At 40.7% G+C, this 27719-nt stretch overlaps 1 protein-coding gene across 8 annotated transcripts in view; it reads right to left on the bottom strand.

Annotated features, from left to right (window-relative positions):
- ptprfa (protein tyrosine phosphatase receptor type Fa) overlaps window positions 1-27719 on the bottom strand; it is a 317924-nt gene that overhangs the window by 277906 nt on the left and 12299 nt on the right. For all 8 annotated transcript variants that reach the window (XM_064935762.1, XM_064935763.1, XM_064935768.1 and 5 more), the window contains exon 2: window positions 1705-1899. In XM_064935762.1, coding sequence (XP_064791834.1) covers window positions 1705-1807 — 103 coding nt within the window. In that variant the 5' untranslated portion in view covers window positions 1808-1899. The remainder of the gene's footprint in view (window positions 1-1704; window positions 1900-27719) is intronic.

Genomic DNA, 27719 nt, shown 5'->3' with positions numbered 1-27719 from the left:
TCAAGCAGGGATTTGATTCATTTCATGTGTCACAGCATTGTTTCCTTAACATCCTCACTTTACAAAGTGATGAATGTAGGCCTCGTGCCTACAACACTTTGTCTCTGGAAAATATCTCTGCAAAGCCATACTACTACATGCCAATAGAGGAGCAATACCAGAAAGCAACAGTGGTTGATGTCAAATTAACCCGTTTACAACCAGTTCTACAGTCTTGTATTGACGTCATTTCAATTTTGACAATAATGACTTAATTTGGATCGTAGGAAATAGAAAGGAGAACGGGTCAATCGCTGGCCATAAAACACTGCACATTCCTCTCCGGTGTATCTCAGGCACAGGGATCCACAGGAAGAGAATTAGAGAATCTCTATGGCGAATCTCCACTGTCTAGGACTAGGCTTAATCTGGGTCTAGGAAATCAGCCTTACAGTCTATGGAAAACACCACCCCAAGCTATACAATAACAGGCAGAATATTATTTATGGAGGTCATATTTTAGACTGTCAGTGTAAATAAGAATTTGTTCTTAAAACTGACTTTGCTAATTAAATAAAGGCTTAATAAAATAAAAAATATAATGGTGTTTATTCACTGTCTGCGTGGTAGATGTCAGGCTGCAAGGAGCCTGATTGAAATGACCTAATGGTGGTGTATCCCTAGAAATACAACAAGACTTCTCTATGGTGTATCCCTAGAAATACAACAAGACTTCTCTATGGTGTATCCCTAGAAATACAACAAGACTTCTCTATGGTGTATCCATAGAAATACAACAAGACTTCTCTATGGTGTATCCCTAGAAATACAACAAGACTTCTCTATGGTGTATCCCTAGAAATACAACAAGACTTCTATGGTGTTTCCCTATGGTGTTTCCCTAGAAATACAACAAGACTTCTCTATGGTGTATCCCTAGAAATACAACAAGACTTCTCTATGGTGTATCCCTAGAAATACAACAAGACTTCTCTATGGTGTATCCCTAGAAATACAACAAGACTTCTCTATGGTGTATCCCTAGAAATACAACAAGACTTCTCTATGGTGTATCCCTAGAAATACAACAAGATCCCTAGAAATACAACAAGACTTCTCTATGGTGTATGGTGAAATACAACAAGACCTCTAGAAATACAACAAGACTTCTCTATGGTGTATCCCTAGAAATACAACAATGGTGTATCCCTAGAAATACAACAAGACTTCTATGGTGTATCCCTAGAAATACAACAAGACCTAGAAATACAACAAGACTTCTCTATGGTGTATCTAGAAATACAACAAGACTTCTCTATGGTGTATCCCTAGAAATCTTATCTATGGTGTATCCCTAGAAATACAACAAGACTTCTCTATGGTGTATCCCTAGAAATACAACAAGACTTCTCTTTCTATGTGTGAAATACAACAAGATCCCTAGAAATACAACAAGACTTCTCTATGGTGTATCCTATGGTGTAGAAATACAACAAGACTTCTCTATGGTGTATCCCTAGAAATACAACAAGACTTCTCTATGGTGTATCCCTAGAAATACAACAAGACTTCTCTATGGTGTATCCCTAGAAATACAACAAGACTTCTCTATGGTGTATCCATAGAAATACAACAATACTTCTCTATGGTGTATCCATAGAAATACAACAAGAATTCTATACCGCATATCTCTGGAGGTATCATTGATATCATTGTGTTACTCACTGTCTGCGTGGGATGGTGATGGCAGGGCCAGACTGCCCAGTACTAGGATAAATGTGGCCCCCCTCGCGAGGGGAGATTGTGCCCATCGGTGGCTCAGTGCCATGGTCCAGGTGTTGGCACGCCTCTCCTCTGCTCCTCTACCTACACTCCCGCTCCGCTCGATAGATAGCAGCTCACGCAATCATAGAGTGACACCTGAGAAAGGAGACAGAAGAGAGGTGGGGTTAATATTGCATGTTCATTTTGTGATTTAGCATATAGCCTTATCCATAGACAATTACAATCTGTGCATTCAACTACATACTTAAGTAACACAACCCCTGTCTCTCTGTTGGTTAAAGTCCCACAGTCTCTCTGTTGGTTAAAGTCCCACAGTCTCTCTGATGATTAAAGTCTCACAGTCTCTCACACACACAAACAAACACACACCCACACACACAGACCCCCCCCCCCCACACACACACACAGACCCACACACACATATACGCACTAATTAGTCATCTTCTGCATGCTAACAGTTGAGCACCTCCCTCTCACAAATGGACAGCAAATCACAAAAGGCACCATGCTTATGCAAGCCAGTTATGTCATTATCCTCCCATTTGTCTCAGATAGACAGAGCCAAACATGAACGACAATGGCTGCTGTGCTGCCAAGCCTGCCATAGGTACAGCCACTGTCTGTTTGATGCCTGTCCAAGGCAGAGACAACCAGGAAGGTTTAACTCTTAAATCCCTATTGGCCCCTGTCAACAGTAGCTCACTAAATAGAGAATAGGATGCCATTTGTGACGTATTCTCCTTGGTGCCCCTGCCATGCCAGCCCCATACAGCAGCTCTAAATGTCTCCACTGCGGTGAAGGAAAATGACTAACGCCTCGGTGCTCTCCAGTTATCCCGGCTTATTCCCATGTTATTACAGGGAATCATTCACCTGGAACGGAAAGCCTGCAACGAGGCGCTACGGCACCCAGCTCACAACTCCACTGATTCCTCATCACTGTGTGCGTGTGTGTGTGTGTGTGTGTGTGTGTGTGTGTGTGTGTGTGTGTGTGTGTGTGTGTGTGTGTGTGTGTGTGTGTGTGTGTGTGTGTGTGTGTGTGTGTGTGTTCAGAGCGGAGGTGGAGGTGGGGCAAGCTGCAACCACTCAGGCTTGTCCTAACCACTCCCTTCTACCTCCCTACTCACACAAAAAAGGGGAACAGTGTAGTAGCCGGGCAGGGTTGTATTTGTCCCTCATTTCCCTGCTTAATCAACCCAAAAAATACAGAAAGCATGTTTTCCTCAAATGTGCTTTTGCTGAATGCTGCCGTTCATGGAGATACAGCCAGATAGTGGGAGGTGAATGTACTGCCACTCTTAAGCCATTCATTTGAAGAAAGTGTTGTGTCATTGTGGAAAACCTATAATTGAATTGAGGAGAGAGACATTGTTTAGGCCTACATCAGTCACTTTCAGCCTGAATAACTGCATATCATTTGACTTGACAGACAGTAACTTATAAAGAACATGTTCATAACAAGAAGAAAGGCAAAATATGACTTGCATGTGAGCTTCTCTCGCTCTCTCTCTTTCTTTCTCTCTCTCTCCCTCTCTGTTCCCTTATTCCCACGGTTCTGGCAAAAACTTCAGCAATTACAGAACAAACACATCTTTGAAACTTTGAATGGTGACGTGCATTTTGCCAGCTCACTCTGAGATGAAGGCAATGGGAAGACAAAGAGTTTGGTTGAAAGTATCTCACGGCATCAACGGCAACAGTGCTCTCTGCTCCAAATCATCTCTATTGTGTCTCCGAACAAGATGGTGCCACTGCATCAAACCTGATCACTGATCACAGCTAGCTAGGGAGTCATCGCTTTCATCTGAGACTTCATTGATTCAATAACACCTCTAACTTTCACCCATCTCGGCAAACAGACTCATGAAACATACATTGCCTGACTGCGACTTGCTGGAACTGACATTATTATTTCATACTTTGCATGTTGTTTTCTCCAGTGAAGCTTCAACAAACAAGTCTCAAAATGAACAACATGAAGATTAGGATTGTTTTCCATTGTGCCCTAATGAACATAACCCAGGTTTAGAGAACCATCTCCACGGGTTGGAAAATAGAGGCGTTCTTCAGTGACGAGGAAAGACAAACAAGCATACTCAGTCCCTCCACATAAAAGGCTACATTCCTAGACCCGTGATGTTGGAGTGCTTTAGAGGCTTTCAGGGAAATGATAGCCACACACACACAGCCACACCCACACTCCCACACACACACACACATTAACAACGCTTTACATTTCAATACATCATGCTTAACACTGCACTTTGATACACAATACATCTGAATCTGACAGAGGTGCCATTTCATACTCATAAGTTCAATGCGAACAGTTTGGGTGATATCTGAAGGGGTTCTTAGGGAAAACACTTCTTTACTCCTGCCAACATTATTTGTCAGAGTACCATTACTCTTCATTCTTTCTATTCAAATCCCTTAAAGCAAAAGATGAATGAGCCATTGACCTGGCTTGGGCTGTGGTGAAAAGCTTTGAGAGATACTCTACATAAATAGCTCTCAGCTTCTACGTAAGATCGCTGACCTGTTTTTCTACCCTGTTCAACGAGGTCAAATCAGAGGTCAAATGTCCAAACTATAAGGTCTAAATCTGCAACTCCCTCGAACTACTACACAGCATCAGTCGAACACGAGACACTGTTGAAGTCTACAAACAACAGAACAACTGACACAACACCACCCCTACATCTACTTAGAGTATCAAATATCAGTCCAACACCAGGATTTTTTATGTCTTTAAATCACCTAACTCTTGGGAGTTTTCTGCCTGCTTCGTTGCTTTGTCTCAATGACACCCTGTGAGGATATGTGGGTCGAGAGAGTCAAAGTCAAGCATGTTTACAGCTGAATGCTCTTTGGGGGGGACTGATATCTTCTCCCAGCAGACGGTGCAGGGCTGGGAGGATGTGACTTCTCTGGAAGAAGGTAACCCCCCGTAGGGAGAACCTCTCTCTCTTTCACTCTCTCGCTTTCCTCTCACTCTCTCTTTCTCTCTCTCTCTCTCTCTCTCTCACCTATCTCTCTCTGGTTCCTGGAGCAAGGATTCTTCTCTCTCTCTCGCTCACCTATCTCTCTATTTATCCCTGGTTCCTGGAGCAAGGATTCTTCAGAGAGGGGCACCATTGAGGACAAACCATCTCTAGAGGGGGGAAAGTCTCATCCCCCACTACACAGAAAAAGGAGGATGATTTGGTGAAGCACAAAGTATCTGTGATACCTCAGCACTACTACATTTAGCTGGGTTCTCCTACAAGTCTACTGGCTGTCTACTACAGTGCAACCCCATTTAGCTGGGTTCTACCACAGTCTACTGGCTGTCTACTACAGTGAAACCTCATTTAGCTGGGTTCTCCTACAAGTCTACTGGCTGTCTACTACAGTGCAACCCCATTTAGCTGGGTTCTACCACAGTCTACTGGCTGTCTACTACAGTGAAACCTCATTTAGCTGGGTTCTCCTACACAGTCTACTGGCTGTCTACTACAGTGATACCTCATTTAGCTGGGTTCTCCTACACAGTATACTGGCTCTCTACTACAGTGAAACCTCATTTAGCTGGGTTCTCCTACACAGTCTACTGGCTCTCTACTACAGTAAAACCTCATTTAGCTGGGTTCTCCTACACAGTCTACTGGCTGTCTACTACAGTGATACCTCATTTAGCTGGGTTCTCCTACACAGTATACTGGCTCTCTACTACAGTGAAACCTAATTTAGCTGGGTTCTCCTACACAGTATACTGGCTCTCTACTACAGTGAAACCTCATTTAGCTGGGTTTTAGCACTGCAAAGTGATCTAACTGGCTGTCTACAGGAAACCTCATTTGCTGGGTTCTCCTACTCAGACTGGCTCTCTACTGTAAAACCTCATTTATGGGTTCTCACACAGTCTACTGGCTGTCTATTACAGTGATACCTCATTTCTGTTCTCCTACACAGTATACTGGCTCTCTACTACAGTGAAACCTCATTTAGCTGGGTTCTCCTACACAGTATACTGGCTCTTTCAGTGTTTTATAGAGAGACGGCTCAGTCTGGTATTCGTGTGGCGCTTTCTGTTTTATAGAGAGACCCCCGCAGGCGCAATCTGAATGGACGACAGCATGGCAAACGCACACACACACTTTCTCTAACCTACTAGTATGAGTCAGGCACCTAATTGCAGTCTCCCTAATATCCGGTCCATTCTGTAATGCACAACAAGAATGACCTTCAGCTTGATCATGAGTGTGTGACCAACCCTCAAGAGGTTGAGCGTGAGCGTCTGAAACTCCTAAAGTCACACAGTGAGAAACATGGTGGGTCCATAGCTGTCCTATAAAACATTTACAGCTTCTATTCTTCATTACACTTGCTGTGGAAGAATGAGAGAAGGTGATACTGGTGATTTGGAGGCGCTGAGGCCCAGCGTGGTCTCAATCACGTTTAATGACATTGTTTGGATGGCTGACCATATGTGGGCTATAACAGGGGTCAAACACACCTTATCTGTGTCTTTCTCTGGGAAGGAACATTACCATAGAACGCTGGGAGCACAGACACCGTTGGAAGCGTAAAGACAGATGAAACTAAATTAATGCTTCTGTGCGAATTAAATAGTCATGTTTGGATTGTTTCATGAGTTCAAAAAGAGCTATGAATGTTGATATGTTTTATTGTACTGTAAGTGCTATTGTCACAGCAGATTTCCTCCTCTTCCTCTGAAGAGGTGAAACAAGGATCGGACCAATACGCAGCGTGGAAGTTGTCCATGGTTTTTAATAAGAAAAACTAAACATGAACACAAATACATTAACCGTGAACTAACCGAAACAGTCCCGTGTGGCACAAACACTGACACAGGAAACAATCACCCACAAAATACCCAAAGAACATGGCTGCCTAAATATAGTTCCCAATCAGAGACAACGATAAACACCTGCCTCTGATTGAGAACCAATCTAGGCAACCATAGACTTACATAAACACCAAGAATGACCACAACCCCATAAATCTACAAAAAACTCTAGACAGTACAAACACCCTAGAAGAAACTAAAACCATACATCCCCCTTGTCACACCCTGACCTAACCAAAATAATAAAGAAAACAAAGATAACTAAGGCCAGGGTGTGACAGCTATGTCTTTGTTGTTACAGGGAAACTGTTATTTTGTTCGTTGGATAGTTCAGTGTGTGATGTCTACTGTTAATTTTTATTGTTTATTTCACTTTATATATTATATACCTTACTTGCTTTGGCAATGTTAACACATGTTTCCCATGCCAATAAAGCCCCTTGAATTGAAAAAAAATGAAAAATTGAATAGTTCAAAGCTGGAGTGAGACAGGCGCAATCCTATCATTTAAATTGAGTTGATTAGAATCTGGGTGTGTATTCCTGTGTTTTCTTTTTAGTGCAAAGAAATGTTAATTCAGGTTGGGTGTGAGTTTCTGCTTGAATTTGTTTAAAAGGACTTTGAGAACTTGTCAGCAAGTTCATGTGTGTATTACACAGTTTTCTCAAAGACATTATTCTTAAATGAAGACACGTGTAGCCACGTTAAGTCTGTCTATCAGTCGACTACTCATTTACTCTGAGTAGTCTGTAATGTATCATGTATGAATTGTTTGAGTGTTAATTATTTTGTGACTAATGAATTCTATAAGTTTAAGTAAATACATTCCTCGTTTTACAGAGTAATTCTTTGACTATAAGCTTACAATTTAGTAGTTCTATTGGTAGATGTTATTTACACTATACATGCTTACACCTTGACGTTTCTGCTTGCCTCAAATGAATGCTATAACATTGGTCGCCAGGATTAGCTATTCGCATCTAGTCTCTTAATAATTGCATGACGGTGCTAGTTTGACATGTCAAATTGAAGTGGTAAGTGGTAACGCAGGACTCGCTATCTTGCTGAATCATTTAGAGACGCACAGGGCTTGTTGCATTTATTCACATAATATTGGAGTCAGATTGATAATAGTGGTTTATGATTGTATTCAATGTGATTTCTACATAGTGGTCGGTTAATTAAATGGTGACCCCTCATCCTCAGTCAATGGGGATTTCTACACCCCTACACACTAGGTTAAATGTACTACTGTGTCATTACCCTAGGCTTAAACTACTACTGTGTCATTACCCTACGCTTAAAGTACTACTGTGTCATTACACTAGGTTTAATGTACTACTGTGTCATTACACTAGGCTTAAACTACTACTGTGTCATTACACTAGGTTTAATGTACTACTGTGTCATTACCCTAGGCTTAAACTACTACTGTGTCATTACACTAGGTTTAATGTACTACTGTGTCATTACACTAGGCTTAAAGTACTACTGTGCCATCACACTAGGTTTAATGTACTACTGTGTCATTACACTAGGCTTAAAGTACTACTGTGTCACTACACTAGGTTTAATGTACTACTGTGTCATTACACTAGGTTTCATTAATGTACTACTGTGTGAATCAAATCACTAGGTTTAATTAATGTACTACTGTGTCATTACACTAGGTTTAATGTACTACTGTGTCATTACACTAGGTTTAATGTACTACTGTGTCATTACACTAGGTTTAATGTACTACTGTGTCATTACACTAGGTTTAATGTACTACTGTGTCATTACACTAGGCTTAAAGTACTACTGTGTCATTACACTAGGTTTAATGTACTACTGTGTCATTACACTAGGTTTAATGTACTACTGTGTCATTACACTAGGTTTAATGTACTACTGTGTCATTACACTAGGTTTAATGTACTACTGTGTCATTACACTAGGTTTAATGTACTACTGTGTCATTACACTAGGTTTAATGTACTACTGTGTCATTACACTAGGTTTTTAATGTACTACTGTGTACACTAGGTTTAATGTACTACTGTGTCATTACTAGGTTTAACTAGGTTTAATGTACTACTGTGTCATTACACTAGGTTTAATGTACTACTGTGTCATTACACTAGGTTTAATGTACTACTGTGTCATTACACTAGGTTTAATGTACTACTGTGTCATTACACTAGGTTTAATGTACTACTGTGTCATTACACTAGGTTTAATGTACTACTGTGTCATTACACTAGGTTTAATGTACTACTGTGTCATTACACTAGGTTTAATGTACTACTGTGTCATTACACTAGGTTTAATGTACTACTGTGTCATTACACTAGGTTTAATGTACTACTGTGTCATTACACTAGGTTTAATGTACTACTGTGTCATTACACTAGGTTTAATGTACTACTGTGTCATTACACTAGGTTTAATGTACTACTGTGTCATTACACTAGGTTTAATGTACTACTGTGTCATTACACTAGGTTTAATGTACTACTGTGTCATTACACTAGGTTTAATGTACTACTGTGTCATTACACTAGGTGTCATTACACTAGGTTTAATGTACTACTGTGTCATTACACTAGGTTTAATGTACTACTGTGTCATTACACTAGGTTTAATGTACTACTGTGTCATTACACTAGGTTTAATGTACTACTGTGTCATTACACTACTGTGTTTAATGTACTACTGTGTCATTACACTAGGTTTAATGTACTACTGTGTCATTACACTAGGTTTAATGTACTACTGTGTCATTACACTACTGTGTCATTACACTAGGTTTAATGTACTACTGTGTCATTACACTAGGTTTAATGTACTACTGTGTCATTACACTAGGTTTAATGTACTACTGTGTCATTACACTAGGTTTAATAGGTTTACTACTGTGTCATTACACTAGGTTTAATGTACTACTGTGTCATTACACTAGGTTTAATGTACTACTGTGTCATTACACTAGGTTTAATGTACTACTGTGTCATTACACTAGGTTTAATGTACTACTGTGTCATTACACTAGGTTTAATGTACTACTGTGTCATTACACTAGGTTTAATGTACTACTGTGTCATTACACTAGGTTTAATGTACTACTGTGTCATTACACTAGGTTTAATGTACTACTGTGTCATTACACTAGGTTTAATGTACTACTGTGTCATTACACTAGGTTTAATGTACTACTGTGTCATTACACTAGGTTTAATGTACTACTGTGTCATTACACTAGGTTTAATGTACTACTGTGTGTCATTACACTAGGTTTAATGTACTACTGTGTCATTACACTAGGTTTAATGTACTACTGTGTCATTACACTAGGTTTAATGTACTACTGTGTCATTACACTAGGTTTAATGTACTACTGTGTCATTACACTAGGTTTAATGTACTACTGTGTCATTACACTAGGTTTAATGTACTACTGTGTCATTACACTAGGTTTAATGTACTACTGTGTCATTACACTAGGTTTAATGTACTACTGTGTCATTACACTAGGTTTAATGTACTACTGTGTCATTACACTAGGTTTAATGTACTACTGTGTCATTACACTAGTTTAATGTACTACTGTGTCATTACACTAGGTTACACTAGGTTAAAGTAATACTACTACTGTGTCATTACACTAGGTTTAATGTACTACTGTGTCATTACACTAGGTTTAATGTACTACTGTGTCATTACACTAGGTTTAATGTACTACTGTGTCATTACACTAGGTTTAATGTACTACTGTGTCATTACACTAGGTTTAATGTACTACTGTGTCATTACACTAGGTTTAATGTACTACTGTGTCATTACACTAGGTTTAATGTACTACTGTGTCATTACACTAGGTTTAACTGTGTACTACTGTGTCATTACACTAGGTTTAATGTACTACTGTGTCATTACACTAGGTCACTGTGTCATTACACTAGGTTTAATGTACTACTGTGTCATTACACTAGGTTTAATGTCATTACTACATTACACTAGGTTTAATGTACTACTGTGTCATTACACTAGGTTTAATGTACTACTGTGTCATTACACTAGGCTTAAAGTACTACTGTGTCATTACACTAGGTTTAATGTACTACTGTGTCATTACACTAGGTTTAATGTACTACTGTGTCATTACACTAGGTTTAATGTACTACTGTGTCATTACACTAGGTTTAATGTACTACTGTGTCATTACACTAGGTTTAATTACTACTGTGTCATTACTACTGTGTCATTACACTAGGTACTACTGTGTTAATGTACTACTGTGTCATTACACTAGGTTTAATGTACTACTGTGTCATTACACTAGGTTTAATGTACTACTGTGTCATTACACTAGGTTTAATGTACTACTGTGTCATTACACTAGGTTTAATGTACTACTGTGTCATTACACTAGGTTTAATGTACTACTGTGTCATTACACTAGGTTTAATGTACTACTGTGTCATTACACTAGGTTTAATGTACACTACTGTGTCATTACACTAGGTTTAATGTACTACTGTGTCATTACACTAGGTTTAATTCAAGGTTTAATGTACTACTGTGTCATTACACTAGGTTTAATGTACTACTGTGTCATTACACTAGGTTTTTAATGTACTACTGTCATTACACTAGGTTTAATGTACTACTGTGTCATTACACTAGGTTTAATGTACTACTGTGTCATTACACTAGGTTTAATGTACTACTGTGTCATTACACTAGGTTTAATGTACTACTGTGTCATTACAAGGTTTAATGTACTACTGTGTCATTACACTAGGTTTAATGTACTACTGTGTCATTACTACATTAGGTTTAATGTACTACTGTGTCATTACACTAGGTTTAATGTACTAAGTGTCATTATGTACTACTGTGTCATTACACTAGGTTTAATGTACTACTGTGTCATTACACTAGGTTTGTCAAATGTACTACTGTGTCATTACACTAGGTTTAATGTACTACTGTGTCATTTAGGTTTAATGTACTACTGTGTCATTACACTAGGTTTAATGTACTACTGTGTCATTACACTAGGTTTAATGTACTACTGTGTCATTACACTAGGTTTAATGTACTACTGTGTCATTACACTAGGTTTAATGTACTACTGTGTCATTACACTAGGTTTAATTTACTGTGTCATTACACTAGGTTTAATGTACTACTGTGTCATTACACTAGGTTTAATGTACTACTGTGTCATTACACTAGGTTTGTACTACTGTGTCATTACACTAGGTTTAATGTACTACTGTGTCATTACACTAGGTTTAATGTACTACTGTGTCATTACACTAGGTTTAATGTACTACTGTGTCATTACACTAGGTTTAATGTACTACTGTGTCATTACACTAGGTTTAATTACTACTGTGTCATTACACTAGGTTTAATGTACTACTGTGTCATTACACTAGGTTTAATGTACTACTGTGTCATTACACAAGGTTTAATGTACTACTGTGTCATTACACTAGGTTTAATGTACTACTGTGTCATTACACTAGGTTTAATGTACTACTGTGTCATTAACTAGGTTTAATGTACTACTGTGTCATTACACTAGGTTTAATGTACTACTGTGTCATTACACTAGGTTTAATGTACTACTGTGTCATTACACTAGGTTTAATGTACTACTGTGTCATTACACTAGGTTTAATGTACTACTGTGTCATTACACTAGGTTTAATGTACTACTGTGTCATTACACTGTGTCATTAGGTTTAATGTACTACTGTGTCATTACACTAGGTTTAATGTACTACTGTGTCATTACACTAGGTTTAATGTACTACTGTGTCATTACACTAGGTTTAATGTACTACTGTGTCATTACTAGGTTTAATGTACTAGGTTTAATATACTACTGTGTCATTCATGTACTACTGTGTCTAGGTTTAATGTACTACTGTGTCATTCATTACACTAGGTTTAATGTACTACTGTGTCATTACACTAGGTTTAATGTACTACTGTGTCATTACACTAGGTTTAATGTACTACTGTGTCATTACACTAGGTTTAATGTACTACTGTGTCATTACACTTTAATGTACTACTGTGTCATTACACTAGGTTTAATGTACTACTGTGTCATTACTAGGTTTAATGTGTCATTACACTAGGTTTAATTACTACTGTGTCATTACACTAGGTTTAAATACTACTGTGTCATTACACTAGGTTTAATGTACTACTGTGTCATTACACTAGGTTTAATGTACTACTGTGTCATTACACACTAGGTTTAATGTACTACTGTGTCATTACACTAGGTTTAATGTACTACTGTGTCATTACACTACGTACTACTGTGTCATTACAAGGTTTAATGTACTACTGTGTCATTACACTAGGTTTAATGTACTACTGTGTCATTACACTAGGTTTAATGTACTACTGTGTCATTACACTAGGTTTAATGTACTACTGTGTCATTACACTAGGTTTAATGTACTACTGTGTCATTACACTAGGTTTAATGTACTACTGTGTCATTACACTAGGTTTAATGTACTACTGTGTCATTACACTGTGTCATTACACTAGGTTTAATGTACTACTGTGTCATTACACTAGGTTTAATGTACTACTGTGTCAGGTTTACACTAGGTTTAATGTACTACTGTGTCATTACACTAGGTTTAATGTACTACTGTGTCATTACATTACACTAGGTTTAATGTACTACTGTGTCATTACTGTTTAATGTCATTACACTAGGCTTAAAGTACTACTGTGTCATTACACCAGGTTTAATGTACTACTGTGTCATTACACGAGGTTTAATGTACTACTGTGTCATTACACTAGGTTTAATATACTACTGTGTCATTACACTAGGTTTAATGTACTACTGTGTCATTACACTAGGTTTAATATACTACTGTGTCATTACACTAGGCTTAAAGTACTACTGTGTCATTACACTAGGTTTAATGTACTACTGTGTCATTACACTAGGTTTAATGTACTACTGGTTTAATGTACTACTGTCATACACTAGGTTTAATGGTGTTTAAGGTTTAATGTACTACTGTGTCATTACACTAGGTTTAATGTACTACTGTGTCATTACACTAGGTTTAATGTACTACTGTGTCATTACACTAGGTTTAATGTACTACTGTGTCATTACACTAGGTTTAATGTGTTTAATGTACATTACACTAGGTTTAATGTACTACTGTGTCATTACACTAGGTTTAATGTACTACTGTGTCATTACACTAGGTTTAATGTACTACTGTGTCATTACACTAGGTTTAATGTACTACTGTGTCATTACACTAGGTTTAATGTACTACTGTGTCATTACACTAGGTTTAATGTACTACTGTGTCATTACACTAGGTTTAATGTGTCATTACACTAGGTTTAATGTACTAGGTTTAATGTACTACTGTGTCATTACTGTGTCATTACACTAGGTTTAATGTACTACTGTGTCATTACACTAGGTTTAATGTACTACTGTGTCATTACACTAGGTTTAATGTACTACTGTGTCATTACACTAGGTTTAATGTACTACTGTGTCATTACACTAGGTTTGTACATTCACACTAGGTTTAATGTACTACTGTGTCATTACACTAGGTTTAATGTACTACTGTGTCATTACACTAGGTTTAATGTACTACTGTGTCATGTACACTAGGTTTAATGTACTACTGTGTCATTACACTAGGTTTAATGTACTACTGTGTCATTACACTAGGTTTACACTAGGTTTAATGTACTACTCATTGTCATTACACTAGTTTAATGTTTGTCATTACACTAGGTTTAATGTACTACTGTGTCATTACACTAGGTTTAATGTACTACTGTGTCATTACACTAGGTTTAATGTACTACTGTGTCATTACACTAGGTTTAATGTACTACTGTGTCATTACACTAGGTTTAATGTACTACTGTGTCATTACACTAGGTTTAATGTACTACTGTGTCATTACACTAGGTTTAATGTACTACTGTGTCATTACACTAGGTTTAGGTTTAATGTACTACTGTGTCATTACACTAGGTTTAATGTACTACTGTGTCATTACACTAGGTTTAATGTACTACTGTGTCATTACACTACTACTGTGGTTTAATGTACTACTGTGTCATTACACTAGGTTTAATGTACTACTGTGTCATTACACTAGGTTTAATGTACTACTGTGTTTAATGTACTACTGTGTCATTACACTAGGTTTAATGTACTACTGTGTCATTACACTAGGTTTAATATACTACTGTGTCAATACACTAGGTTTAATATACTACTGTGTCATTACACTAGGTTTACTGTATTGGGATGTGTGTTTTTGCAGGTTTTTTTTCTGCATAGAAAAGTATTAGGTGGCCCAATGAAGTGTTTTTTTCAGGCTGCCTTTGTCCAAACAGTAGAAGAAAACAAAATGGATGGAAAAACGTGTTCAGTGTAAAAGTAAATGACTATAACCAGATAAAAAGTATGTCGAAAAGATAATGGAGCCATATATTTTATTATAATAATAATAACAACTAAAAATCACCTAAATAAAAGCGAGACAGTCAGGGAGAATATACAATCTCGAAAATGATGCTTAAGGGTTATTTTTGTCATGGCATCAAATAAATAAAATGTTATTGGTCACATGCACATATTTAGCAGATGTTATTCGAGGGGTAGAAAAATGCTTGTATTCCTTAGTCCCGCCAAGCGTAGTAGTAGCTAACAATTCACAACAACACAGAAATCTAAAAGTAAAATCAAATCAAATCAAAGTTTATTTGTTACATGTACCGAATACAACAGGTTGTAGACCTTACAGTGAAATGCTTACTGACAGGCTATAACCAATAGTGCAAAAAAGGTATTAGGTGAACAATAGGTAAGTAAAGAAATAAAACAAAGGTAAAAAGACAGGCCATATACAGTAGCGAGGCTATAAAAGTAGCGAGGCTACATACAGACACTGGTTAGTCAGGCTGATTGAGGTAGTATGTACATGTAGATATGGTTAAAGTGACTATGCAATTATGATGAACAGAGAGTAGCAGCAGCGTAAAAAGAGGGGTTGGGGGCCACACAATGCAAATAGTCCAGGTAGCCATTTGATTACCTGTTCAGGAGTCTTACGGCTTGGGGGTAAAAACTGTTGAGAAGCCTTTTTGTCCTAGACTTGGCACTCCGGTACCGCTTGCCATGCGGTAGTAGAGAGAACAGTCTATGACTGGGGTGGCTGGGGTCTTTGACCATTTTAGGGTCTTTCTCTGACACCGCCTGGTGTAGAGGTCCTGGATGGCAGGCAGCTTAGCCCCAGTGATGTACCCTTTGTAGTGCCTTGTGGTCAGAGGCCGAGCAATTGCCATACCAGGCAGATGTTGCAGCTGTAGAACCTGAGGGGGAATAGGCTTTGTCATGCCCTCTTCACGACAGTCTTGGTGTGTTTGGACCATTCTAGTTTGTTGTTGATGTGGACACCAAGGAACAAATAAAATAATGTATAAATATTATAACAAGCAATGTCGGAGTGGCATTGACTAAAACACAGTAGAATAGAACACGGTATACATATGAGATGAGGAAAGCTGTATGTAAACATTATTAAAGTGACTATTGTTCCATTATTAAAATGACCAGTGATTCCATGTCTATGTATATAGGGTAGCAGCCTCTAAGGTGCAGGGTTGAGAAAGCAAGTGGTAGCTGGCTAGTGATGGCTATTTAACCATTTGATAGCCTTGAGATAGAAGCTGTTTTTCAGTCTCTTGGTCCCAGCTTTTTTGCACCTGTACTGACCTCGCCTTCTGGTGGTTAATATCCTAGATTATCTTTTTTTGACATCAAGTGCTGTATCTGTCCTGGAAGGCATGCAGTGGCCCCCGGTGTTGCGTTGGGCAGACCCCACTACCGTCTGGAGAGCCCTGCGGTTGTGGGCGGTTCAGTTGCCGTACCAGGCGGTGATACAGACCTGACAGGATGCTCTCAATTGTGCATCTGTAAAAGTTTCTGAAGGTCTTAGGGGCCAGGCTGAATTTCTTCAGCCTCCTGAGGTTGAAGAGGCACCACACTGTCTGTGTGGGTGGACCATTTCAGATTGTCAGTGATGTGTACGCAGAGGAACTTGAAGCTTTCCACCTTTTCCACTGTGATCCTGTCGATGTGGATAGGGGGGTGCTCCCTCTGCTGTTTCCTGAAGTCCACAATCAGCTCCTTTGTTTTGTTGACGTTGAGGGAGAGGTTATACACCACTCCGCCAGAGCCCTCACCTCCTCCCTGTGGGCTGTGTCATCATTGTTGGTAATCAAGCCTACTAGTTTTGTTGTTGTAGTGTCATCTCAACTTGATGACTGAGTTGGAGGCGTGAGTGGCCACGCAGTCATGGGTGAACAGGGAGTACAGGAGGGGGCTGAGCACACACCCTTGTGGGGCCCCTGTGTTGAGGATCAGCAAAGTGGCGGTGTTGTTTCCTACCTTCACCAACTGGGGGCAGACAGTCAGGAAGTCCAGGACCCAGGTGCACAGGGTGGGGTTCAGACCCAGGGCCCCGAGCTTAATAATAAGCTTGGAGGGTACTATGATGTTGAAGGCTGAGCTATAGTCAATCATGGGGCCTCCATTGATTTTGTTATAATGTTTACATCACTCAGATAGCATAAAGCATGGCAAAATGTGTAGAATTGCAGGAAATGTACTTTCAAACCGCATACTTTTCTGTCAGCCTTATGACAAAATGTGCAGAATTGCAGGAAATGTGCTTAAAAACTGCACAATTGTATCTGCGCCATACGGCAAAATGTGTAGAATTGCAGGAAAGTAGGTTTAAAACAGCAACATTTTGTCACTGTGGCCAACAGGAGGGCCTTTAACATTTTCAGTCAGCAACCACCCAATTGGCCAAACCCTTAGCCACGCCCACACCCACCACATAAGCCCCATTTTTATCCAGAAAAGAAACTGTTTTTGGATATGGTGTTTAACCTTGTTTTCACTCCTTACAAAAACATTGAAACAATTAGCTACAGCTCTGCACATTGCATACATAATTTAACAGTATCACTGCATAATAACACCCTAAATGAATCTGTGTTTTCACTTTAGAATGTGAAACAGAAACAGAGCAAAGACTTTACTATTGCCTGAAGGATCAATAGCACCATGGAGGCCTGGAACACATATTCATGAAGATACACCTGACAGATAAAATCATATCCCTTTTACTGTTAATAAAAGTAGCTGAAACACTTTGGTTGCAAAATGTTTAAATCATAAAACATTTGACTCTAGGGCACAAGAGATCTGAGATGTAGAAGTTTAGTGACTTGAATCAATTAATTTTTTGAACTGATAAAAAAAACATTTTAAACTAGCATATTGAAAAACCACATGAGCAAACACTATTCACCATGATTTCAATAAAAGGCTAAGGTAGTGTCCCAAATGACACCCTATGGGGTCCATAGGGCACTGGTCAAATGTAGTGCGCTATATAGGGAATATGGTGCCTGTTGGGACACAACCTAAGCCTCGTTACCACAGCTATAGAGAGGTCTCTGGGCGTAGAATAGCGCAAAAATCTACGAAGAGGATTTTTCTGAGTAATAGCTTTTAACACCACAGATAAAGTGTGAGGATAAAGAAGTTGACTTTTAGTGAAGTGTGGAGCAGGGAGCTGGAGCCACTGTGGTGTGACTGTGGCTGTCGAGCTGGCTGGATTATGTGCCTTACGAGTCCATTGGGACCAGTAGGAATCAGGTCCAGTTAAGCACTTCTTCTCTACACCACAGTGGCTAATTACTAGAGCAGAGAGAGACTCTGAAATGCATCCCAAATGGCACTCTATTCCTTAACAGTGCACTACGTTTGACCAGAACCAATAGGGAATAGAGTGCCATTTGGGACACAGGTGTGGAGAGCAGACCCCTGAGTTACCTCCAGGTATTATGGGAGTGAACAGACGAGCCTCGGAGGACATGCTATCACAACACACTGCACTGCCGAGCCGACACAGACTGAAAACGAGCTTCAGCAGTCATAAAAGATTTCTGAAATCCCTTTTGCCCCCAGTGCAAAGTATCTCACACAAGTTAATGGTGCGATTACACTAATAAGGGCGAAGCAGGGAGGAGGAAAGAGAGAGGGAGGGAGGGAGAGAGGGACAGACAGTCACAGAGAGGGAGAGAGTGATGAAGAGAGGGAAAGAGAGAGGCTCAGAGGGGATTCATTAACAGGTGATTCTAGGATACACTATGTGCCTCCAGACAGCAGTCTGAGTCTATGACCCAAACAGCACCCTTTTTCTTACTTGGGGCTCTGGTCAAAAGTAGTGCACTATTAAAGAGTAGGGTGCTGTTTGGGCTGTAGTCTGGGTCTGTGTCCTGGGTGCACTAGCTGGTCTCCTTGTGACGGGTGTCACAGCCATTTGATGGCCATTTGATCTCTTCCTCTCACGCTGTCCAGCTGAGCAGTGCCAAAGTGGATCAATACCTGCCTTAACAATACACTCTGATCGCTCTCACACCGTCCCAGTCTTAATAAACTGGGACTAGGTCTGTGGACACTGGACAGACAGACAGAGAGAGGAGGGGATAGGGTCGACATACTAAGCTACCTCTTGAGGTCAACCAACCAGGGCTGGGATGGACTTTAAACTGGCAAAGTGGGGAGGGAGACAAGTCTGCATATACTAGGGCCAGACTTTGTGGTCTTTTGCAGCAATAGATCAAGTAGCAGTCCCTCTACTGTAGGCCTGACTGTCACATTACTGTAGACCTGACTGTCACATTACTGTAGACCTGACTGTCACACTACTGTAGGCTTGACTGTCACAATACTGTAGGCCTGACTGTCACTCTACTGTAGGCCTAACTGTCACACTACTGTAGGCCTGACTGTCACTCTACTGTAGGCCTGACTGTCACATTACTGCAGGCCTGACTGTCACACTACTGTAGGCCTGACTGTCAAACTACTGTAGGCCTGACTGTCAAACTACTGTAGAACTGACTGTCAAACTACTGTAGGCCTAACTGCCACTCTACTGTAGGCCTGACTGTCACTCTACTGTAGGCCTGACTGTCACACTACTGTAGGCCTGACTGTCACATTACTGTAGACCTGACTGTCACATTACTGTAGACCTGACTGTCACACTACTGTAGGCTTGACTGTCACAATACTGTAGGCCTGACTGTCACATTACTGTAGGCCTAACTGTCACATTACTGTAGACCTGACTGTCACATTACTGTAGACCTGACTGTCACACTACTGTAGGCTTGACTGTCACAATACTGTAGGCCTGACTGTAACACTACTGTAGGCCTGACTGTCACTCTACTGTAGGCCTGACTCTCACATTACTGTAGGCCTAACTGTCACATTACTGTAGACGTGACTGTCACACTATTGTAGGCTTGACTGTCACAATACTGTAGGCCTGACTGTCACACTACTGTAGGCTTGACTGTCACACTACTGTAGGCTTGACTGTCAAACTACTGTAGGCTTGACTCTCACACTTCTGTAGGCTTGACTATCACACTATTGTAGGCTTGACTGTCACAATACTGTAGGCCTGACTGTCACACTACTGTAGGCTTGACTGTCACACTACTGTAGGCTTGACTGTCAAACTACTGTAGGCCTAACTGTCATACTACTGTAGGCTCGACTGTCACACTACTGTAGGCCTGACTGTCACACTGCTGTAGACTTGACTGTCACACTACTGTAGGCCTAACTGTCACATTACTGTAGGCTTGACTGTCACACTACTGTAGGCCTAACTGTCACATTACCATAGGCCTGACTGTCACATTACCGTAAGCCTGACTGTCACACTACTGTAGGCTTGACTGTCACAATACTGTAGGCCTGACTGTAACACTACTGAAGTCCTGACTGTCACTGTACTGTAGGCCTGACTGTCACATTACTGTAGACCTGACTGTCACACTACTGTAGGCTTGACTGTCACAATACTGTAGGCCTGACTGTCACACTACTGTAGGCTTGACTATCACACTACTGTAGGCCTGACTGTCAAACTACTGTAGGCTTGACTCTCACACTACTGTAGGCTTGACTGTCACACTACTGTAGGCCTAACTGTCACATTACTGTAGGCTTGACTGTCACACTACTGTAGGCCTAACTGTCACATTACCATAGGCCTGACTGTCACATTACCGTAAGCCTGACTGTCACACTACTGTAGGCTTGACTGTCACACTACTGTAGGCCTAACTGTCACATTACCGTAGGCCTGACTCACATTACCGTAGGCCTGACTGTCACACTACTGTAGGCTTCACTGTCATACTACTGTAGGCCTAACTGTCACTGTCACAGTAATGTAGGCCTGACTGTGAATCTAATGTGATTCAATGGAGTTCCATGTGTGTGATCAGGTCAAAGTCATCTGGTCACTGTTTGGAACTTATTTGGAGTTCCAATCTCAGAGCATTCTGTCGGTCCCTAAATCCACTGAAAACTCTAATTGTACACACTTTTATGCAGAGCAATAGGGGAGATGGAGTTTCTCTAAAGTGATCCCAATGGGTATGAAAGATGACGTTGCCTCCATGTATTTGATTACATGCTAAGGTTGCTGCAGTTTCTCTGTGAGCTAATGTATTGGAGGATATTTTACATTTTAAATGTTTTTTCTGTACATCCTAATAACCCCTATACATAGGGAAGGAGGGTGAGGGATAATTGATCAGAGTCAGATATCAAAAGAAAAGATAGGAGAGACTGAGGTTAGCTGGAGGGATAGTCATATTATGAGAAAGATTATAACCTGAAAAATGCACAAAGAGCAAGCTGCAGCAAAATGTAGGCTTCCAAAGCACTACACAACGGTGAGAAATGTATGTATGTTCAAAACATAAAGAATACTGAACAACCAATTTAGGAAGGATGTGAGTGGTAACAATTCACACCTAAAGAAGTAGTTGCACAGGTACAAGAAGCCCATAAATGAACAGTCATGAGTAACCAGTCCTTTCCAGCCCTACAGTACAGCAGCCAAAACACTACACACTAACCACGTTTCCATCCACAGTTTTTATGCCAGTAAAGTCATACCGTATAAAAACAAATCACGACAGCTGAGATGGAAACAGGTAGTTTCGGTAGAATTGTATAAATGCCAACAGATAATTTGTTCGTTCGACATGGCGGGATCTTTTTGTGTCGGTCAAATAAATGATGCGAGCAATGTTGGCGGAAACACCTTTATGCGCAAATATTGATATAATAACCATCATACCAAAGTAAACTTGGAGTCACACAATGATATTGTTACGCTCGTCGATGGAAGGATCGGACCAAGGTGCAGCGTGGTAAGCTACATTTTAATTTATTAAATGAACACCGAAAAAACAACAAACACCAAACCAAAGGTAATGTAACGTCTCGCTGGGCTAAACAGCACAGTACCAAAAACAAGATCCCACAAACTACAGGTGGAAAAAAGGCTGTCTAGACAACGATAGACAGCTGCCTCTGATTGGGAACCATACCGGCCAACAAAGAAATAGAAAACATAGATTGCCCACCCTAGTCACACCCTGACCTTATTCTGTACATTAAAACGTAAGTGAAAAGTAACATTTAGTGTGCACTTCGTCATCACCCACTGACTTTTATCCTCAACAGGTCAGTTTGGTGGAAACACACCACTGATGGGAAAATGCGCATATTTTCTTTATGCAGATTTTTTAATAGTCACATGAAGATCTGTTGCCAATTGGATAGAAACCTAGCTCCTGTTCCATTTTGATATAGTAGGAGGCAGGATGGCTGAGTAATTATATACGTATTTTGCACTCTCTGAATGAAGTGAACTACCAGAAATAGCATGAATTACAAATAGGTCTATGTCCCAAATGGCACTCTTGTTCATAAACAGTGCACATCATTTGACCTGCGTCCTATAGGCCCTGACCAAAAGTAGTGCACTGTTTAGGGAATAAGGTGCCATTGGAGACGCAGCCTAAGATTTATAATCATCTGCTGGAGCTTTACTCTGAACACTAATGCTATTAGCTGCTGCAAATCAAGTGACAACTAAAAAGCGACTGTGACACAATATTAGCAGAAATGTTTAATGTTTGGCAAAGACTGCCTAGAGTGCAACACATCTTTCATTTCATTATGCATTCATTGTAAATACTTGGCAGTTGTGCTGAGTTAGGGATACTAGCTGGGACAGGCTGTACATATGTGACACACACACACGCACACGCGCGCACACACACACACACACACACACACACACACACACACACACACACACACACACACACACACACACACACACACACACACACACACACACACACACACACACACACACACACACACACACACACACACACACACACACACTTCTCTATCCTCACATTGCATACCAATGTAATAAAATGGCATAGGCTCCAAGATAATTGGAAATCATGCACTAATTCTGCTTTAAATGATTCCATTATGCACTAACAACTCAAACTTACAAACATCATAAAGCTTGCAAAGTGACACGACTACACTAATTGGCCTGCAGTGGGAATGGCTTCATTTTAATTGCATTAGTGCAACTTCAACTTCTAGTGTTGGGTGAATGAATAATGTTAAAACAAAATGGAAGGTAATATAAAATCCAGTTGCTGTAAATGAAATGCTGTCATGTTGTGTTTGGTTGATTATTATGTCTCTGTCCCTTTATCAGTACAGCAGCCCCCAAACACAACATGGTATAAGTGAAGGAGGTAAGACATGTGTATCTGTCCTTTTATCAGTACAGTAGCCCCCAAACACAACATGGTATATGTGAAGGAGGTAAGACATGTGTATCTGTCCCTTTATCAGTACAGCAGCCCCCAAACACAATATGGTATATGTGAAGGAGGTAAGAAATGTGTATCTGTCCCTTTATCAGTACAGCAGCCCCCAAACACAATATGGTATATGTGAAGGAGGTAAGAAATGTGTATCTGTCCCTTTATCAGTACAGCAGCCCCCAAACACAACATGGTATATGTGAAGGAGGTAAGACGTGTATCTGTCCCGTTATCAGTACAGCAGCCCCCAAACACAACATGGTATATGTGAAGGAGGTAAGACGTGTCTCTGTCCCTTTATCAGTACAGCAGCCCCCAAACACAACATGGTATATGTGAAGGAGGTAAGAAATGTGTATCTGTCCCTCTATCAGTACAGCAGCCCCCAAACACAACATGGTATATGTGAAGGAGGTAAGACGTGTATCTGTCCCGTTATCAGTACAGCAGCCCCCAAACACAACATGGTATATGTGAAGGAGGTAAGACGTGTATCTGTCCCTTTATCAGTACAGCAGCCCCCAAACACAATATGGTATATGTGAAAGAGGTAAGACGTGTCTCTGTCCCTTTATCAGTACAGCAGCCCCCAAACACAACATGGTATATGTGAAGGAGGTAAGACATGTGTATCGGTCCCTTTATCAGTACAGCAGCCCCCAAACACAACATGGTATATGTGAAGGAGGTAAGACATGTGTATCTGTCCCTCTATCAGTACAGCAGCCCCCAAACACAACATGGTATATGTGAAGGAGGTAAGACATGTGTATCTGTCCCTTTATCAGTACAGCAGCCCCCAAACACAACATGGTATATGTGAAGGAGGTAAGACATGTGTATCTGTCCCTTTATCAGTACAGCAGCCCCCAAACACAACATGGTATATGTGAAGGAGGTAAGACATGTGTATCTGTCCCTCTATCAGTACAGCAGCCCCCAAACACAACATGGTATATGTGAAGGAGGTAAGACATGTGTATCTGTCCCTTTATCAGTACAGCAGCCCCCAAACACAACATGGTATATGTGAAGGAGGTAAGACATGTGTATCTGTCCCTCTATCAGTACAGCAGCCCCCAAACACAACATGGTATATGTGAAGGAGGTAAGACATGTGTATCTGTCCCTTTATCAGTACAGCAGCCCCCAAACACAACATGGTATATGTGAAGGAGGTAAGACATGTGTATCTGTCCCTCTATCAGTACAGCAGCCCCCAAACACAACATGGTATATGTGAAGGAGGTAAGACATGTGTATCTGTCCCTTTATCAGTACAGCAGCCCCCAAACACAACATGGTATAAGTGAAGGAGGTAAGACATGTGTATCTGTCCCTTTATCAGTACAGCAGCCCCCAAACATAACATGGTATATGTGAAGGAGGTAAGACATGTGTATCTGTCCCTTTATCAGTACAGCAGCCCCCAAACATAACATGGTATATGTGAAGGAGGTAAGACATGTGTATCTGTCCCTTTATCAATACAGCAGATCCCAAACACAACATGGTATATGTGAAGGAGGTAAGACATGTGTATCTGTCCCTCTATCAGTACAGCAGCCCCCAAACACAACATGGTATATGTGAAGGAGGTAAGACATGTGCATCTGTCCCTTTATCAGGACAGCAGCCCCCAAACACAACATGGTATATGTGAAGGAGGTAAGAGATGTGTATCTGTCCCTTTATCAGTACAGCAGCCCCCAAACATAACATGGTATATGTGAAGGAGGTAAGACATGTGTATCTGTCCCTTTATCAGTACAGCAGCCCCCAAACATAACATGGTATATGTGAAGGAGGTAAGAAATGTTTATCTGTACATTGTAATTTCTTTACAATATTCCTGACTCCTGGCTGTCTGAGCCTTTCACGAAGAAGCCCACAAACACACACACACACACACACACACACACACACACACACACACACACACACACACACACACACACACACACACACACACACACACACACACACTCAGACACACACACACAAACGAACTCACACACACACACACAACACACAGCGATCTGCTTTTCTTTAGGCATGACGATCAATAATGTGTGCTTTAGAAAGGCACGGGTCACAGGATTGATTATTGGATGTCTGACAGTAAAATGTAATTATATTGACAGGCTGCACTTACAGTTGTCCTTGAAGCTTAATCACATAATGGTACAGCTTCATTAGATGTGTCTGACAATCCCATTCATTAAGGACAGACACAGATCAATTTCCTGCATGAAGAGTGTCCAAGAAATCAAGATGACAAAACAAAATGCCAAAACAAAAAGCTGCACGGTTAGCGAATACTGTATGTTTTTTAATATTTAATCAGTAATGTTACCAGCTAAAATATTGTAATCAGATTAGAGATACTTTTGAAAAACAAAGAAATAACTTTTTGGATTACTTTAAATTCAGAAACGATATTTGTGGAAAAATACATTATGACACCTTTCTGTTTTCTCAGTGACATTCAATTCAGCACTGAAAAAATACAGAGGTTTAAGTTTGTGGCCACCTGTGAGAGTCTGACCACAAGTCAGAGACCACTATGATGACTCACCAAATACGTTTGATGGATTGTTTTTGTCTTCTTCTAATGCCTCTTAAGGGGAAAGTAATCCAAAAGTAACATTAATGAGTTGGGGTAATCCAAACACACAGGATTATATTTAGAAAGTAACCTACCTAACCCTTCCACTAATCCCCACAAAGAGATTTGAGTGCCATTCCATTCCATTCTAACAGCAACACAAAAACACAGTGACAGTAATATCAGCCTGCCACTTTCTAAATAGACAGAAGAGAGACAGAGAGTTGCAGCAGCCACAGCACTCACAGCGAGTGTGTGTGAGTGTGAGTGTGTATGTGTGAGTGTTTGTGTGTGAGTGAGTGTGCTCGTGCGTGCATGTCTGCCGCGTGTTGACCTGCCAGTCTTTTGTTTAGAGAGCCATGCTGTCTAAATGGGCACCGCGGGGAGAGGCTGGGCTTCGGCTAGCTTGTAGTGACAGTTATAAATGGCACCCTATTCCCTATATAGTGCAATACCTTTGACCAGAGAATAGGGTGCCATTTGGGATTCATCCTCTCTTTGCCCCCAGACAGCTTAGTAAGACAGAGACCCAGATCATGACTTTGATCGGAAGGAGATGGTGGCATATCAAGATCGGGGTCTGTCTGGTCTGTCAGTAAAACGGAGAGGGGAGTAACAACTTATACCCCGCTCTCCCCCTCTGTCACCAGCCCGACACTGACCCAGCAGCAGCCTCTTCACGTCCCACACTGGGCCGAGGATGTTGTGTCAAAGCCGGCAACAAACAAATAGTCACAGCCAATGCTGTCATCTGGCAGCAAATTATTTATGTGAGTGTGAAGGCAGCAGAGACAAGCTGAGAATATATGATCATATGAAAAGGCATTGAACCTGACAAAAGATGGACCTCAGTGTTTTACCCAAAAGGCTCAAAAGGCTTCAATCTATGCGGGCCGGCACCTGTGTCTCTCTGTGCCTTGGCTCCAACGGACCTGCTCTGACTTGGAGCCAAGGCAAGGCCCTGGATACTTTTCAGCTGGCATTTTCATAACAATGGCTATCTGTGAACTTTAACACCTTCCCACAAAGCAACAGTCTTGAATGATTAGTGTCTCACTCCTAATGGAAACACAATAACACTAGAGCATAAAAATGAACATAAAACACATGAGATCCTAGCCGGAGTTAATAAACACAGTCCTGAACAGCTACTGGTCAGCTACTTCTCTCTCCCTGTGTCCCTGCAGTGCCTGTGTGAGGGAAGCTGCAGCAGTCGTGATAGTTAGACAAAGCCAGGAGAACCAGCCACCTTAACTCAGCCGACCTGACTGCCTGGCAGGGAGGCAAGGAGGATACAGACCTATCTCCCCACCACTTTGCAGAAGATATAGAACACTTTAAACGTAGCCAGGCAGGGAGGCAAGGAGGATACAGACCTATCTCCCCACCACTTTGCAGAAGATATAGAACACTTTAAACGTAGCCAGGCAGGGAGGCAAGGAGGATACAGACCTATCTCCCCACCACTTTGCAGAAGATATAGAACACTTTAAACGTAGCCAGGCAGGGAGGCAAGGAGGATACAGACCTATCTCCCCACCACTTTGCAGAAGATATAGAACACTTTAAACGTAGCCAGGCAGGGAGGCAAGGAGGATACAGACCTATCTCCTCACCACTTTGCAGAAGATATAGAACACTTTAAACGTAGCCAGG

This window comes from Oncorhynchus masou, chromosome 24, assembly GCF_036934945.1.
Source record: "Oncorhynchus masou masou isolate Uvic2021 chromosome 24, UVic_Omas_1.1, whole genome shotgun sequence".
Taxonomy (NCBI): domain Eukaryota; kingdom Metazoa; phylum Chordata; class Actinopteri; order Salmoniformes; family Salmonidae; genus Oncorhynchus; species Oncorhynchus masou.
The sequence above is the reverse complement of the archived record's forward strand: the minus strand, read 5'-3'. Positions and strand labels throughout refer to the sequence as shown.